Raw genomic sequence first — 12,061 nt, forward strand, 5'->3', positions numbered from 1 at the left:
TTTCCAAAAGAGACGTGCAGGTTTGTCGGCTAATTGGCTTCGGTAAAATTGTAAATTGTCCCTGGTGTGTGTAGGCTTGTGCTAGTGCGATGGCTGGTCGGCGTGGACTCGGTGGGCCGAAGGGCCTGTTTCCGTGCTGTATCTGTATCTGTATCGCTTGAGAGAAAATGACTTTTGAAGGAGGAAAATATTGAAGGTTCCCAGAAAACTGCAGGGAAATGAGCAGGGAGTGGAGATCTCTGATGTGGAGCTAACTGTGGGCTCGTGTATAATGGGCTTCTGCTATGCTGAGATTGGCATGATGCTGTGATCTATACTTAATAACGTCAGGATCCTGAGCTAATGTCACGCCCACACTGCCTTGAACAGCCGTGCGATTGTGGGAAGCATCTGGTCACAAGAGGTGGCCAAACCACCCTCAGGCCGCCCACTACAGCTGGTCATCTGATGCTTCCAGCACCTTCATCCATCAACTCTCCAGGACGTTGCAAAGTAACAGTCTGGTGCGGAGGCCCCATCGCTGTATCTCTCGGATAGCGTCACCTGCCACATAGAGCGGGCTGCCTTGTGGAAGTTAACAGATGAGGCATCCATCGAGGTGATTTATCGCAGTCTCTGCCTCAAAAAGGCTGGCAGTATCATCAAAGTCCCACACCATCCTGGCCACACACTCATCTCCCTGCTACCTTCAGGTAGAAGGTACAGGAGCCTGAAGACTGCAACAACCAGGTTCAGGAATAGCTACTTCCCCACAGCCATCAGGCTATTAAACCTGGCTTGGACAAAACTTTGATTATTAATAACCCATTTCTGTTATTTGCACTTTACCAGTTTATTTATTCATGTGTGTATATATTTATATTATGGTATATGGACACACTGATCTGTTTTGTAGTCAATGCCTACTATGTTCTGTTGTGCTGAAGCAAAGCAAGAATTTCATTGCCCTATACAGGGACACATGACAATAAACTCACTTGAACTTGAACTTGACCTGACTCATGGGGAGGGTCATGGGTGGGAAATGAAACTTTTTCAGCCTAGTGTCATAGTGCGATCACGGTGGCGCGTACAGCGGTAGAGTTGCTGCCTAACAGAGAATGCAGCGCCGGACACCCGGGTTCGATCCCAACTACGGGTGCTGTCTGTACGGAGTTTGCACGTTCTCCCCGTGACCCTATGGGTTTTCTCCGAGATCTTCGGTTTCCTCCCACACTCCGAAGACGTACAGGTTTGTAGGTTGATTGGCTTGGTGTAAGTGTAAAATTGTCCCTAGAGTGTGTAGGATAGTGTTAATGTGGGTCAGCGCGGACTCGGTGGGCCGAAGGGCCTGTTGCCACGCTGTATCTCTAAACTAAACTGTTAATTTTAAACATATGACTGTATCTCCCACTCTGCTTTCCTTTCCGAAGTTCCTCTGCTGCTCTCTCCTTCATTCCTTATTTTACTGGCAACTTCATAGATCCTCTGCTCCGGGTCTTTCTCCATTGCTGCTCACCCTGCTGGCCCCATCTGCAATCCTCCAGTCTGCTCACGATGTTTAGTTTATCCCGTGGTCGGGATCGAACTGGGGTCCCCGGCGCTGCAAGTGCTGTAAAGCAGCAACACTACCGCTGTGCCACCGTGACCGCCCACATTTGTTTACACTGGGGCTAACGTGTTGTCTCTGTTTGTGTCCAGATATTGTCGAGTGCAGCATCGGTAATCCTTGTGGCAATGGTACCTGCATCAATGTTATTGGAGCGTTTGAGTGCGAATGTGACGATGGATTTGAACCAGGACCGATGGCAACTTGTGAGGGTAAGCCAACCCTTGTGATGAATTAATTTGACACTCAGGACAAAATAACACCCACACCGTATATGTTTTAGGGCAAGGGTGTCAAACTCATTTGAACTCAATAGACAATAGACAATAGGTGCAGGAGTAGGCCATTTGGCCCTTCGAGCCAGCACCGCCATTCAATGTGATCATGGCTGATCATCCCCAATCAGTATCCCGTTACTGCCTTCTCCCCATATCCCCTGACTCCGCTATTTTTAAGAGCCCTATCTAGCTCTCTCTTGAAAGCATCCAGAGAACCTGCCTCCACCGCCCTCTGAGGCAGAGAATTCCACAGACTCACAACTCTCTGTGAGAAAACTCAATCTCATTTGAGCTCACGGGCAAAATGCGACTTCAGCCCAATCCGGCACCACGGACAGCTGCGGCCCACTCTGGCACCGGGGAAATCATCCCGCGGGCCAGATGTGGACCCCTTCGCGGGCCAGATGTGGAGTGAGCAAATAATATGTTCAATTCTGCAAATGATGGCTGGATTTTCGAATAGAGAATTTCCCTTTCATGATCTCTGTCATTAGTGGGCATCTGCATAATCTAATCGGCAGAAGAACTGTCACTGGAAGCTTTGTATAGACACAAAATGTTGCAGTAACTCAGCGGGACAGGCAGCGTCTCTGGGGCGAAGGAATGGGTGACATTTGGGGTTGGGTCCAGAAACATCACCCGTTCCTTCTCTCCAGAGACGCTGCCTGTCCCGCTGAGTCACTCCAGCACTTTGTGTCTGTCTTCGGTTTAAACCACCATCTGCAGTTCCTTCCCACACATTGGGAGCTTTAAGGCAGTTATCTAACGGCAGTGTTTTTGTTTGTGTTTTTAGACATTAACGAATGTTCCCTCAACCCGCTGCTGTGTGCGTTCCGCTGCATCAATAACTACGGCGCCTATGAGTGCACTTGCCCGGGAGGCTACACCCTGAGGGAGGACCGCAAGATGTGTAGAGGTAATGAATGAATGATTATGAATGGATGAATGAATGAATGAATGAATGAATGAACGAACGACTGAATGAACGACTGAATGTATGATGAATGAACTACTGAATGAATGATGAATGAACTACTGAATGAATGAATGAATGAATGCATGATGAATGAATGAATGAATGAATGAATGAATGAATGATGAACGACTGATTGAATGAACGACTGAATGAATGCATGAACGAATGAACGACTGATGAATGAATGAAATGAATGATGAATGAATGCATGAATGAATGAATGTATGAATGATGTATGAATGCATGAATGAATGATGAATGAATGTATGCATGAATGAATGAATGAGTGGCAGTGTTTACACTGAGCCCCCAGTACTAGGGCTGCCAACTGTCCCGTATTAGCCGGGACATCCTGTATATTGGATATTGTAAGTAATTGTTGTTAAAACTTGGAGGGTGTTTTAATAGAATGGGAAAACATTTTGTACATTAACGCAGCTACTCAAATTGCCATCGTCAAGCTGCTACATCAATATAAACCAGGAAAATAGATGGAGATATCTAAACCAGATGTGGTGTCAGTAAAACCAGCTGTGATGACCAATTCCAGAAGTGATTACCAATTCCAGGTCTCAATGACAATCCAACATATTGTGGCTGGATAGACACAAGAAGCTGGAGTAACTCAGCGGGACAGGCAGTGCCTCTGGAGAGGAGGAATGGGTGACGTTTCGGGTCGAGACCCTTCTCCAGACTTGCCCAACTCCCACTGAGCTACTCCAGCTTTTTACGTGTCCACCTTCGGTGTAAACCAGCATCTGCAGTTCCTTCTGACACACTTGGGGCTGGATTAGCAATACCAGCTGTATGGTCAAACGCAATGTAATCAGATCCTGCCCTGCAATGATGACTAAGTAACAAATTAGCTGTGGCAAACCGCATTCAGCTGTGAACACAGTCTCAATAACCAAAGGGAAAAAAACTTAACAATTCCTCAAACTGGCATGGGTCCAAACAGCATTACTTACACCCAGGTGAGTGGGTGAAATGCATCGTGAAGTTCTCTCAGTGAAAACAGCCACAGTTTATACAGTGTCTTCAAAAAGCAGCAACAGACATTCTAAAGCATATCACGGGAACACCAGCAAATAAGGTGAAGATGGACACAAACGCTGGATTAAATCAGCAGGTCTGGCAGCTTCTCTGGAGGACCTGGGTAGGTGACCTTTCCTCACATCCGAAACGTCACAGTTCCTTGTTCTCCAGAGATGCTGGCTGACCCGCTGAGTTACTCCAACACATTGCGCCTCTCTTTGGTATAAACCAGCATCTGCCGTTCCTTTTTATTACATTTGTATATCAAATAATGTCAAACGTGGAGAGGCGGGAAGTGAATTTGTGCCTGTTAGCGTGTGAAGGATTGAGACATTTATCCTTCACTTCACACTAGGGAGTGTATGAATGTTTTTTGTTAATTCTGAAGTTCCTCAAGATTTGCCCGTATGTGTACAAGTACCAGAAAACAATGCCCTGTGGTGTAAATGATAGTGAGCGGGGAGAGAAACAGATGGCGGAGGGGCTGGTGCGTGCATTACTGATGAGCGTTTATCCCTGGTTACAGATTTGGACGAGTGTTTCGAGGGATTACACGACTGTGAGACCCAAGGAATGTTATGCAAGAATCTCATTGGAACCTTCATGTGTATCTGCCCGCCTGGGATGATGCGGAGACCAGATGGAGAGGGCTGCATGGGTACGTCTGCTTGTGTATACCATCATCAGTGATAGGTGCAGAGTTGGGACATTCAGCTCATCAAGTCTCATTCAATCATGGCTGATCTATCTCTCCCTCCTAACCCCATTCTCCAGCCTTCTCCCCATAACCCCTGACACCCGTACTAAGCAAGAATCTATCTATCTCTGTTGCAAGCACATGACAATAGACAATAGGTGCAGGAGTAGGCCATTTGGCCCTTCGAGCCAGCACCGCCATTCAATGTGATCATGGCTGATCATCCACAATCAGTACCCAATTCCTGCGTTCTCCCCATATCCCCCGACTCCGCTATTTTTAAGAGCCCTATCTAGCTCTCTCTTGAAAGCATCCAGAGAACCTGCCTCCACCGCCCTCTGAGGCAGAGAATTCCACAGACTCACCACTCTCTGTGAGAAAAAGTGTTTCCTCGTCTCCGTTGTGACCGTGTGGTGTTCTATTCCAAAGATTGACTGTAACTCATTACCAGGCAGTTTCTATCTCTGCTTTAAATATATCCACTGGCTTGGCCTCCACAGCCGTCTGTGGCAAAGAATCCCGCAGATTCACCACCCTCTGACCAAATAAATTCCTCCTCATCTCCTTCCTAAAAGAAAGTCCTTTAATTCTGAGGCTGTGACCTCTAGTCCTAGACTCTCCCACTAGTGGAAACATCCTCTCCACATCCACTCTACCCAAGCCGTTCACTATTCTGTACGTTTCAATGAGGTCCCCCCTTCGTTCTTCTAAACTCCAGCGAGGAGAGGCCCAGTGCCGACAAACGCTCATCATAGGTTAACCCTCTCAGTCCTGGGATCTTTCTCGTAACCCTCCTCTGGACCCTCTCCAGAGCGCGCAGACCCTTCCTCATCTGTGTGATTGTCTGATATGTGCATTCAAGAGGGTTGTTCTCATGGTCAGATGTTGCTCCTCACATTTGAGGAGGTCTCCAGGGTTGGAAACCCGGCTCTGCTGATGGAAACTTTCACCAGAAAATGGAGCTCCAAGTAAAAACGCACCACAAAATCTATGTATGTTTATTTATTGTCCCTGTGTCTTGCACGGAATAATGTTCGGAGTTATTACCAGGGAAAGGAGTTACTGCTGCACCGACCCTTCCATATATCAAACCAAAACGTCCGCAGATGTTAGATGCTACAGATGTTTTATCAATCGGCCAGTGCCATCTTCTACGCGGTCATGTGTTTGGGTGGCAGGTCGAAGGCCGCAGACGGCAACAGAATCAACACGCTCATCAGGAAGGCGGCCTTTGCCCTGGGAGTGGAGTTGGATTAATCGCAGGTGGTCTCGAGGAGGACGCTCCTCAAACTGCGTTTATTGTCCATAAACTTGGACAATACAGCTCGCCCCCTCCATGACACACACCGGTCAACCTGAGGAGCACCTTCAGCAACAGACTGGTTCCACCAAGATGCAGCACAGAACGCCACAGGAGATCCTTCTTCTCTGTGGCTATTGAACTGTGCAACTCCTCCCCCCTCTGTCGTGGGGTAGACTGACTCCTCATCTCCCCCCCACTAGTCTTTTACACATCCCCTATCCTGGACTTTCCACTCGACCCATTAATTTCATGTTTCATGGATCTTCTTGCGTTTTATGACTGTTGGCAGACAGACCAATGTCCCTCCTGGGATAAATAAAGTCCTAGCGTATCGTAGTGCTCTTGTTCAATACACAAAGGTCTACTGCTACCCCTTCAGATAATGAGAGGCTGTCCCTGTTAGCAGGAGAAGAAATTTATATCCCGTCCGATCTTGCCTCTCCTTTGTCACTCTTCTAGAGCAGTATTAAACACATAGTAGGCACTCTGATGGTTGATATACGTCAGTCTGTCCGTGCCCTGACATCTAATTTGGGCCCCAGAGGTGCAGGTGAGTTCAGGCCAAGGGCTCTGAACATTTTAGGCATGTCTTGCAGTTCCCAGAAGCCAGCCTGTTCACAGCTCAATGAGTTTCCATCATGAGGTGATGATTGATGAAGTCAGTATTTGGTTCTGAAATGTCTTGACATTCAGACAACAGTGAATCTGGGGTCATTAGAACCTTTTGCCAAGAAAGTTCTGGTACTGCTGTTACCGTTCCCAATCGTGGCCCAGTGTAGTTTGAGTGACACATCCCATCGCGGACCAGATATGCTTTGAATGTAACACGGCCGACTCTCAACACCGTGGTGAAGGAACTCAATCCCACTCACAGACCAGCTGCTGATAACGTTATTCAAGGTCATTCTCCAACCTCACGTTCCTGACAACAGCTCACAAACCAGAGAGACTTCAATGCACATAGTTCCGAACATTTGCCCCCCCCCCCCCCACACACTCCACCTCCCCTACACACCCCTCCCCCCCCACCCCCCCCCCCCCCCCCACACACACACAGCCCCCCTGCCCCCCACACATCCCCACGTTGCGTTGGGGAAACGGGTGAGCGCTGGAATATTGTGTTGGGGGAGCGGACACTTGGTCTAGTTTGAATTAAATTAATCGTGGAGCAAATTTGCAGCCCGGCTAAACGTTAAAAAGCATCAGTGTTGTCCGTCAGCTTTTGTGTTACTCCAACACTCCTGTGCTGAGGGATCAGGGATAATGTGTTGAGTAGAAGTCCATGATATTTATTTTTAACGTTTTAGTCAAGATTCTGTTGGAACTTTTCCAGATGAAAATGAATGCCGGACCAAGCCGGGGATCTGCAAGAACGGGCGGTGCATTAACACCGTGGGCAGCTACCGGTGTGACTGTAACGAAGGGTTTTTGGAAAATCCATCAGTGACAGAGTGTCTCGGTGAGTGGAAAACGTCAGTGTCTGTGAAATACTCTGCGTACAGAGTGATATCAGGAGGCTTTTGATTATTTATGTGTAGTTTAGTTTAGCGAAACAGCGTGAACATGGGCCCTTCGGCCCATCGAGTCCACGCCGACCAACGGACACCTGTACACTAGTTCTATCCTACGCTCTGGGGGCCATTTACCGAGGCCAATTGACCTACAAAGCCGCGCACCTTTAGAGTGTGGGAGGGAACCGGAGCACCCGGAGAAAAAAGAGAACGTACAAACTCCGTAGAGACAGCACCCGAGGTCAGGATCGAACCGGGATCTCTGGTGCTGTGAGGCAGCACCTCTACTGCTGCACCACCGTGCCATCCCCATTATAGTGGAGCACTGATAGTAATCAGAAAAAACATTGAATACCATCAAATGAATTATTCCATGATGGGCCCTCTGGCTGCCAGCCAGCAGTGATTCCGCAACCAGTATACGGAGAATCTCGATGTAATGTGGATCTTCATGTGGCCTGAACTCAACGGCCTAATAGTGAGGCTGTCCAAATACTGCCACGGCATGCTGGAGCTGAAAACCCCAGATCTTAATCCTCTGTCAACTCAGAGAGAGGGCCTTGACTCTCCACATCACAGGCACTCAATTTACCCGTTTAGTTTAGAGATACAGAGAGGAAACAGGTCCCTGCGGCTCACCGAGTCCGCGCTGGCCAGCCATTCCCACACATTAACACCACACACACACACACACACACACACACACACCAGGGACAGTTTGACATTTTATACCAAGCCAATTAACCCACACACATGTACGTCTTTGGAGTGTGGGAGGAAACCGAAGATCTCGGAGAAAACCCACGCAGGTTACGGGGAGAACGTGCAAACTCCGTACAGACAGCAGCCGAGACCCGGGTCCCTGGTGAGGTGAGGCAGTAGATCTACTATTCCGCCACCTTATGTCTTACTGTGAGCGTATGCTGTGGCCCAGGTGTTTCCTAGTCCCACATTAATGGCTTAAGGGCCTGTCCCACTTGGGCGCCATTTGCGCGTAATTTACGCGACATCGTTTACGAGTCACGATGCACGATGCGCGCGTCATGTACAAAATCTTTGCGTGCCATCTGCGTGTCACGTAAATGACGCCCAAGTGGGACTGGCCCTTTAATCTCTCACCAGGTGGTACACGCCTCCTCTCGCCAACTCTGTTGCATAGAAACATAGAAATTAGGTGCAGGAGTAGGCCATTCGGCCCTTCGAGCCTGCACCGCCATTCAATATGATCATGGCTGATCATCCAACTCAGTATCCCGTACCTGCCTTCTCTCCATACCCTCTGATCCGCTTAGCCACAAGGGCCACATCTAACTCCCTCTTAAATACATCCAATGAACTGGCCTCGACTACCCTCTGCGGCAGAGAGTTCCAGAGATTCACCACTCTCTGTGTGAAAAAAGGTTTTTCTCATCTCAGTTTTAAAGGATTTCCCCCTTATCCTTAAGCTGCGACCCCTTGTCCTGGACTTCCCCAACATCGGGAACAATCTTCCTGCATCTAGCCTGTCCAACACCTTAAGAATTTTGTAAGTTTCTATAAGATCCCCTCTCAGTCTCCTAAATTCTAGAGAGTATAAACCAAGTCTATCCAGTCTTTCTTCACAAGACAGTCCTGACATCCCAGGAATCAGTTGCGAGCAGTCTATGGAGTTGCTGCGTACGGCAGTCCCAAAACAAGCACTCCGTATATAACCCAGTCTCACCCAGTATCATTTAGTGCGAGTAAAAACTGCTGCAGAAATTGAGGCATGGTTAGATGAGGAAACGCTACAATGCATTTATATCCTATTCAGAGCAACCTCAATGTGTTTCATAAATGATTAGGAATTGAAAGCTGGTGCAAGGAAGAAAGTCTTTTATCTAAGTGCCTGTCCTAAGGAGAATCAAGGCCCTCTCTCTGAGTTGACAGAGGATTAAGATACTGAAGCAATTCACAGCTAACGAAGGAAATACATTTGATTTGTCACACATTGTTCTCATGTTGTTTTACACTGGAACTACTTCGTCCAGTTATGCTGTGTGGGCGGCCTCTCCAATTCTACCTGTAATCCTCTCTCATCCCAGATAATCGCCAGGGCTTCTGTTTCGTCGAAGTGCTGCAGACCATGTGCCAGATGTCGTCCACCAACCGTAACCTGGTCACCAAATCGGAATGTTGCTGTAACGGGGGCAGGGGGTGGGGGAACCAGTGTGAGCTGTGCCCTTTGCCGGGAACCACCCAGTACAGGAAGATGTGCCCGCACGGACCTGGCTATGCCACGGATGGGAGAGGTACGGCAAATGTACAAACGTTTATTGTCACGTGTACCGACGTTCAGCGCAAAACTCTCGTTGCGCGCTAACCAGTCAGCGGAAAGACGATACATGATTACAATCGAATATGCATTTGCAGTGTATAGATACATGACAAGGGAATAACATTTAGATAAGGGAATATCCAACAAGTATGATGTATTCACGGGAGAGTTAGATACAGCTCTTAGGGCTCACGGTATCAACGGATATGGAGAGATAGCAGGAACGGGGTACTGATTTTGGCTGCAACCTTCCCTCCATTGACGAACTGTGCACTGCAAGGGCCAGGAAGCGAGCGGGCAAGATCATCTCTGAGCCCTCTCACCCTGGCCACAAACTCTTTGAATCACTTCCCTCTGGAAGGCGACTCCGGATTGTCAAAGCTGCCACAGCCAGACATAAAAACAGTTTTTATCCACGAGTAGTTGCTCTACTCAACAGGCAAAAATCTGTAGCCTCCCTTTGATCTGGTATTTTGTTGGTTCACATGTTTGATCAATGGTGTTTTATCGTTAATATTTTATTATTATTGATGTTTAGTGTTTTCTGAGTCATTCGTAACTGTCACTGTGTGTCATGTTGTTACTTGTGGGCGGAGCACCAAGGCAAATTCCTTGTATGTGAATACGTGGCCAATAAAAATACTTACTTATTTTGATTTGGTCAGCCATGATCATATTGAATGGCCGTAGAGATGCTCGCCGATTTACGATGCTTCGACTTGCGATATTTGGACTTTACGATCGCCAAACGCTCGGCAGCGAGCCGCACGCCGCTTCCGGTCACGTGATTGCAATGTATTAAATGCGTTTTCGACTTGCGATATTTTCGGTTTAGCGGAACGTAACCCCATCGTAGGTCGGGGAGGCAGCTGTACTGACGCGAAGGGCCGAATGGCCTCCTCCCCCACCTATTCTCTATGTTTCTAAGTAAACCTGGTCCATTTGGAAGTGTGAAAGAATGCCAGAATTTCCACTATAGGGTTTATGGTAGTCCAGACTCCTGGCCTGATCAGCAGTCAGATAAATGATCAATACTTGGTGCTGGTTGGAGTTGAAGAATAATGATGTTTGCTGGAACATCTCATCAAGCACTGCCTGGCTGTGATTACACTCACAGAGGTGGAAATTTAGCGACACAGCCAATTGCAATTGCTGAAATGTAGTTTAGTTGAGAGATACAGCTCTGGCCCACTGAGTCCACACTGACCAACAATCACCTGTCCACTAGTTCTACCCTACACTCACCAGGGACAATGAACACTTAACCTACAAACACGCACGCCTTTGGAATATGGGGGGAAACCTACAGGAATTTGTGCGTCAGGGGTCATGGGGATGAGGCAGGAGAATGGGGTTGGGAGGGAGAGATACATCAGCCATGATTGAATGACGGAGTAGACTTGACGGGCCGAATGGCCTCATTCTGCTCCAATCACTACACCAAAGCATCCGGAGAAAATCCACGCGGTCACAGGGAGAACTGTACGGTGGGGTAGTCAAAGCCGGTGATGAACTAGGTAGCGGGCACTACTGTTTGTAGTCTTTTCCACTCCTGGACATTCAAGTTGCCCAACCAGGCCACGATGCAACCTGGTCACAATATAGAAAATAGGTGCAGGAGTAGGCCATTCGGCCCTTCGAGCCTGCACCGCCATTCAATATGGCTGATCATCCAACTCAGTATCCTGTACCTGCCTTCTCTCCATACTCCCTGATACCTTTAGCCACAAAGGCCACATCTAACTCCCTCTTAAATATAGCCAACGAACAGGCCTCAACTACCTTCTGTGGCAGAGAATTCCACAGATTCACCACATTCTGTGTGAAAAATGTTTTTCTCATCTCAATCCTAAAAGATTTTCCCTTTATCCTTAAACTGTGATCCCTTGTTCCGGACTTCCCCAACATCGGGAACAATCTTCCTGCATCTAGCCTCTTAGCAGAATGCTCTCTGCTGTACACCTGTAGAAGTTCAGGAGAAACCACTTATTGTCATAAAAGCTCATCTGATTAACCATTTCTTTTGGCAAAGAAATCTCCCCCCCCTCTGAAAATGGTGTTAAAATGTCCCCTGAGTCCAATTGCAATAAGAATTGGGGGAATGAAGAATGATGGTCTTCCCACTGATAGTGTCGTCCTGTGACGTCATAACAAAATGATGTGATGTATGTTACAGATATCGATGAATGTCGAGTGATGCCGAACTTGTGCAAGAATGGACAGTGCATAAACACTATGGGCTCCTTCCGCTGTTTCTGCGAAATTGGATACACCACTGATTTAACGGCTACCGCCTGCATTGGTAAGAACCCGTTAAATCGCCTGCGATGGCAGCTTCTAACTTTTTCAATGTCCAAACTACAAGGCTTATGTAGTT

The 12,061-nt window shown here is 47.7% G+C and overlaps 1 protein-coding gene across 1 annotated transcript in view; it reads left to right on the forward strand.

Annotated features, from left to right (window-relative positions):
* fbn2b (fibrillin 2b) overlaps nt 1-12,061 on the forward strand; it is a 202,553-nt gene that overhangs the window by 171,919 nt on the left and 18,573 nt on the right. The window contains 6 exon segments of the mRNA XM_055658365.1: nt 1,681-1,800; nt 2,660-2,782; nt 4,404-4,535; nt 7,211-7,336; nt 9,452-9,658; nt 11,861-11,986. Of these exon segments, the coding sequence (XP_055514340.1) occupies nt 1,681-1,800; nt 2,660-2,782; nt 4,404-4,535; nt 7,211-7,336; nt 9,452-9,658; nt 11,861-11,986 (834 nt within the window).

Source organism: Leucoraja erinacea, chromosome 29 (genome assembly GCF_028641065.1).
Source record: "Leucoraja erinacea ecotype New England chromosome 29, Leri_hhj_1, whole genome shotgun sequence".
Classification (NCBI taxonomy): Eukaryota; Metazoa; Chordata; class Chondrichthyes; order Rajiformes; family Rajidae; genus Leucoraja; species Leucoraja erinaceus.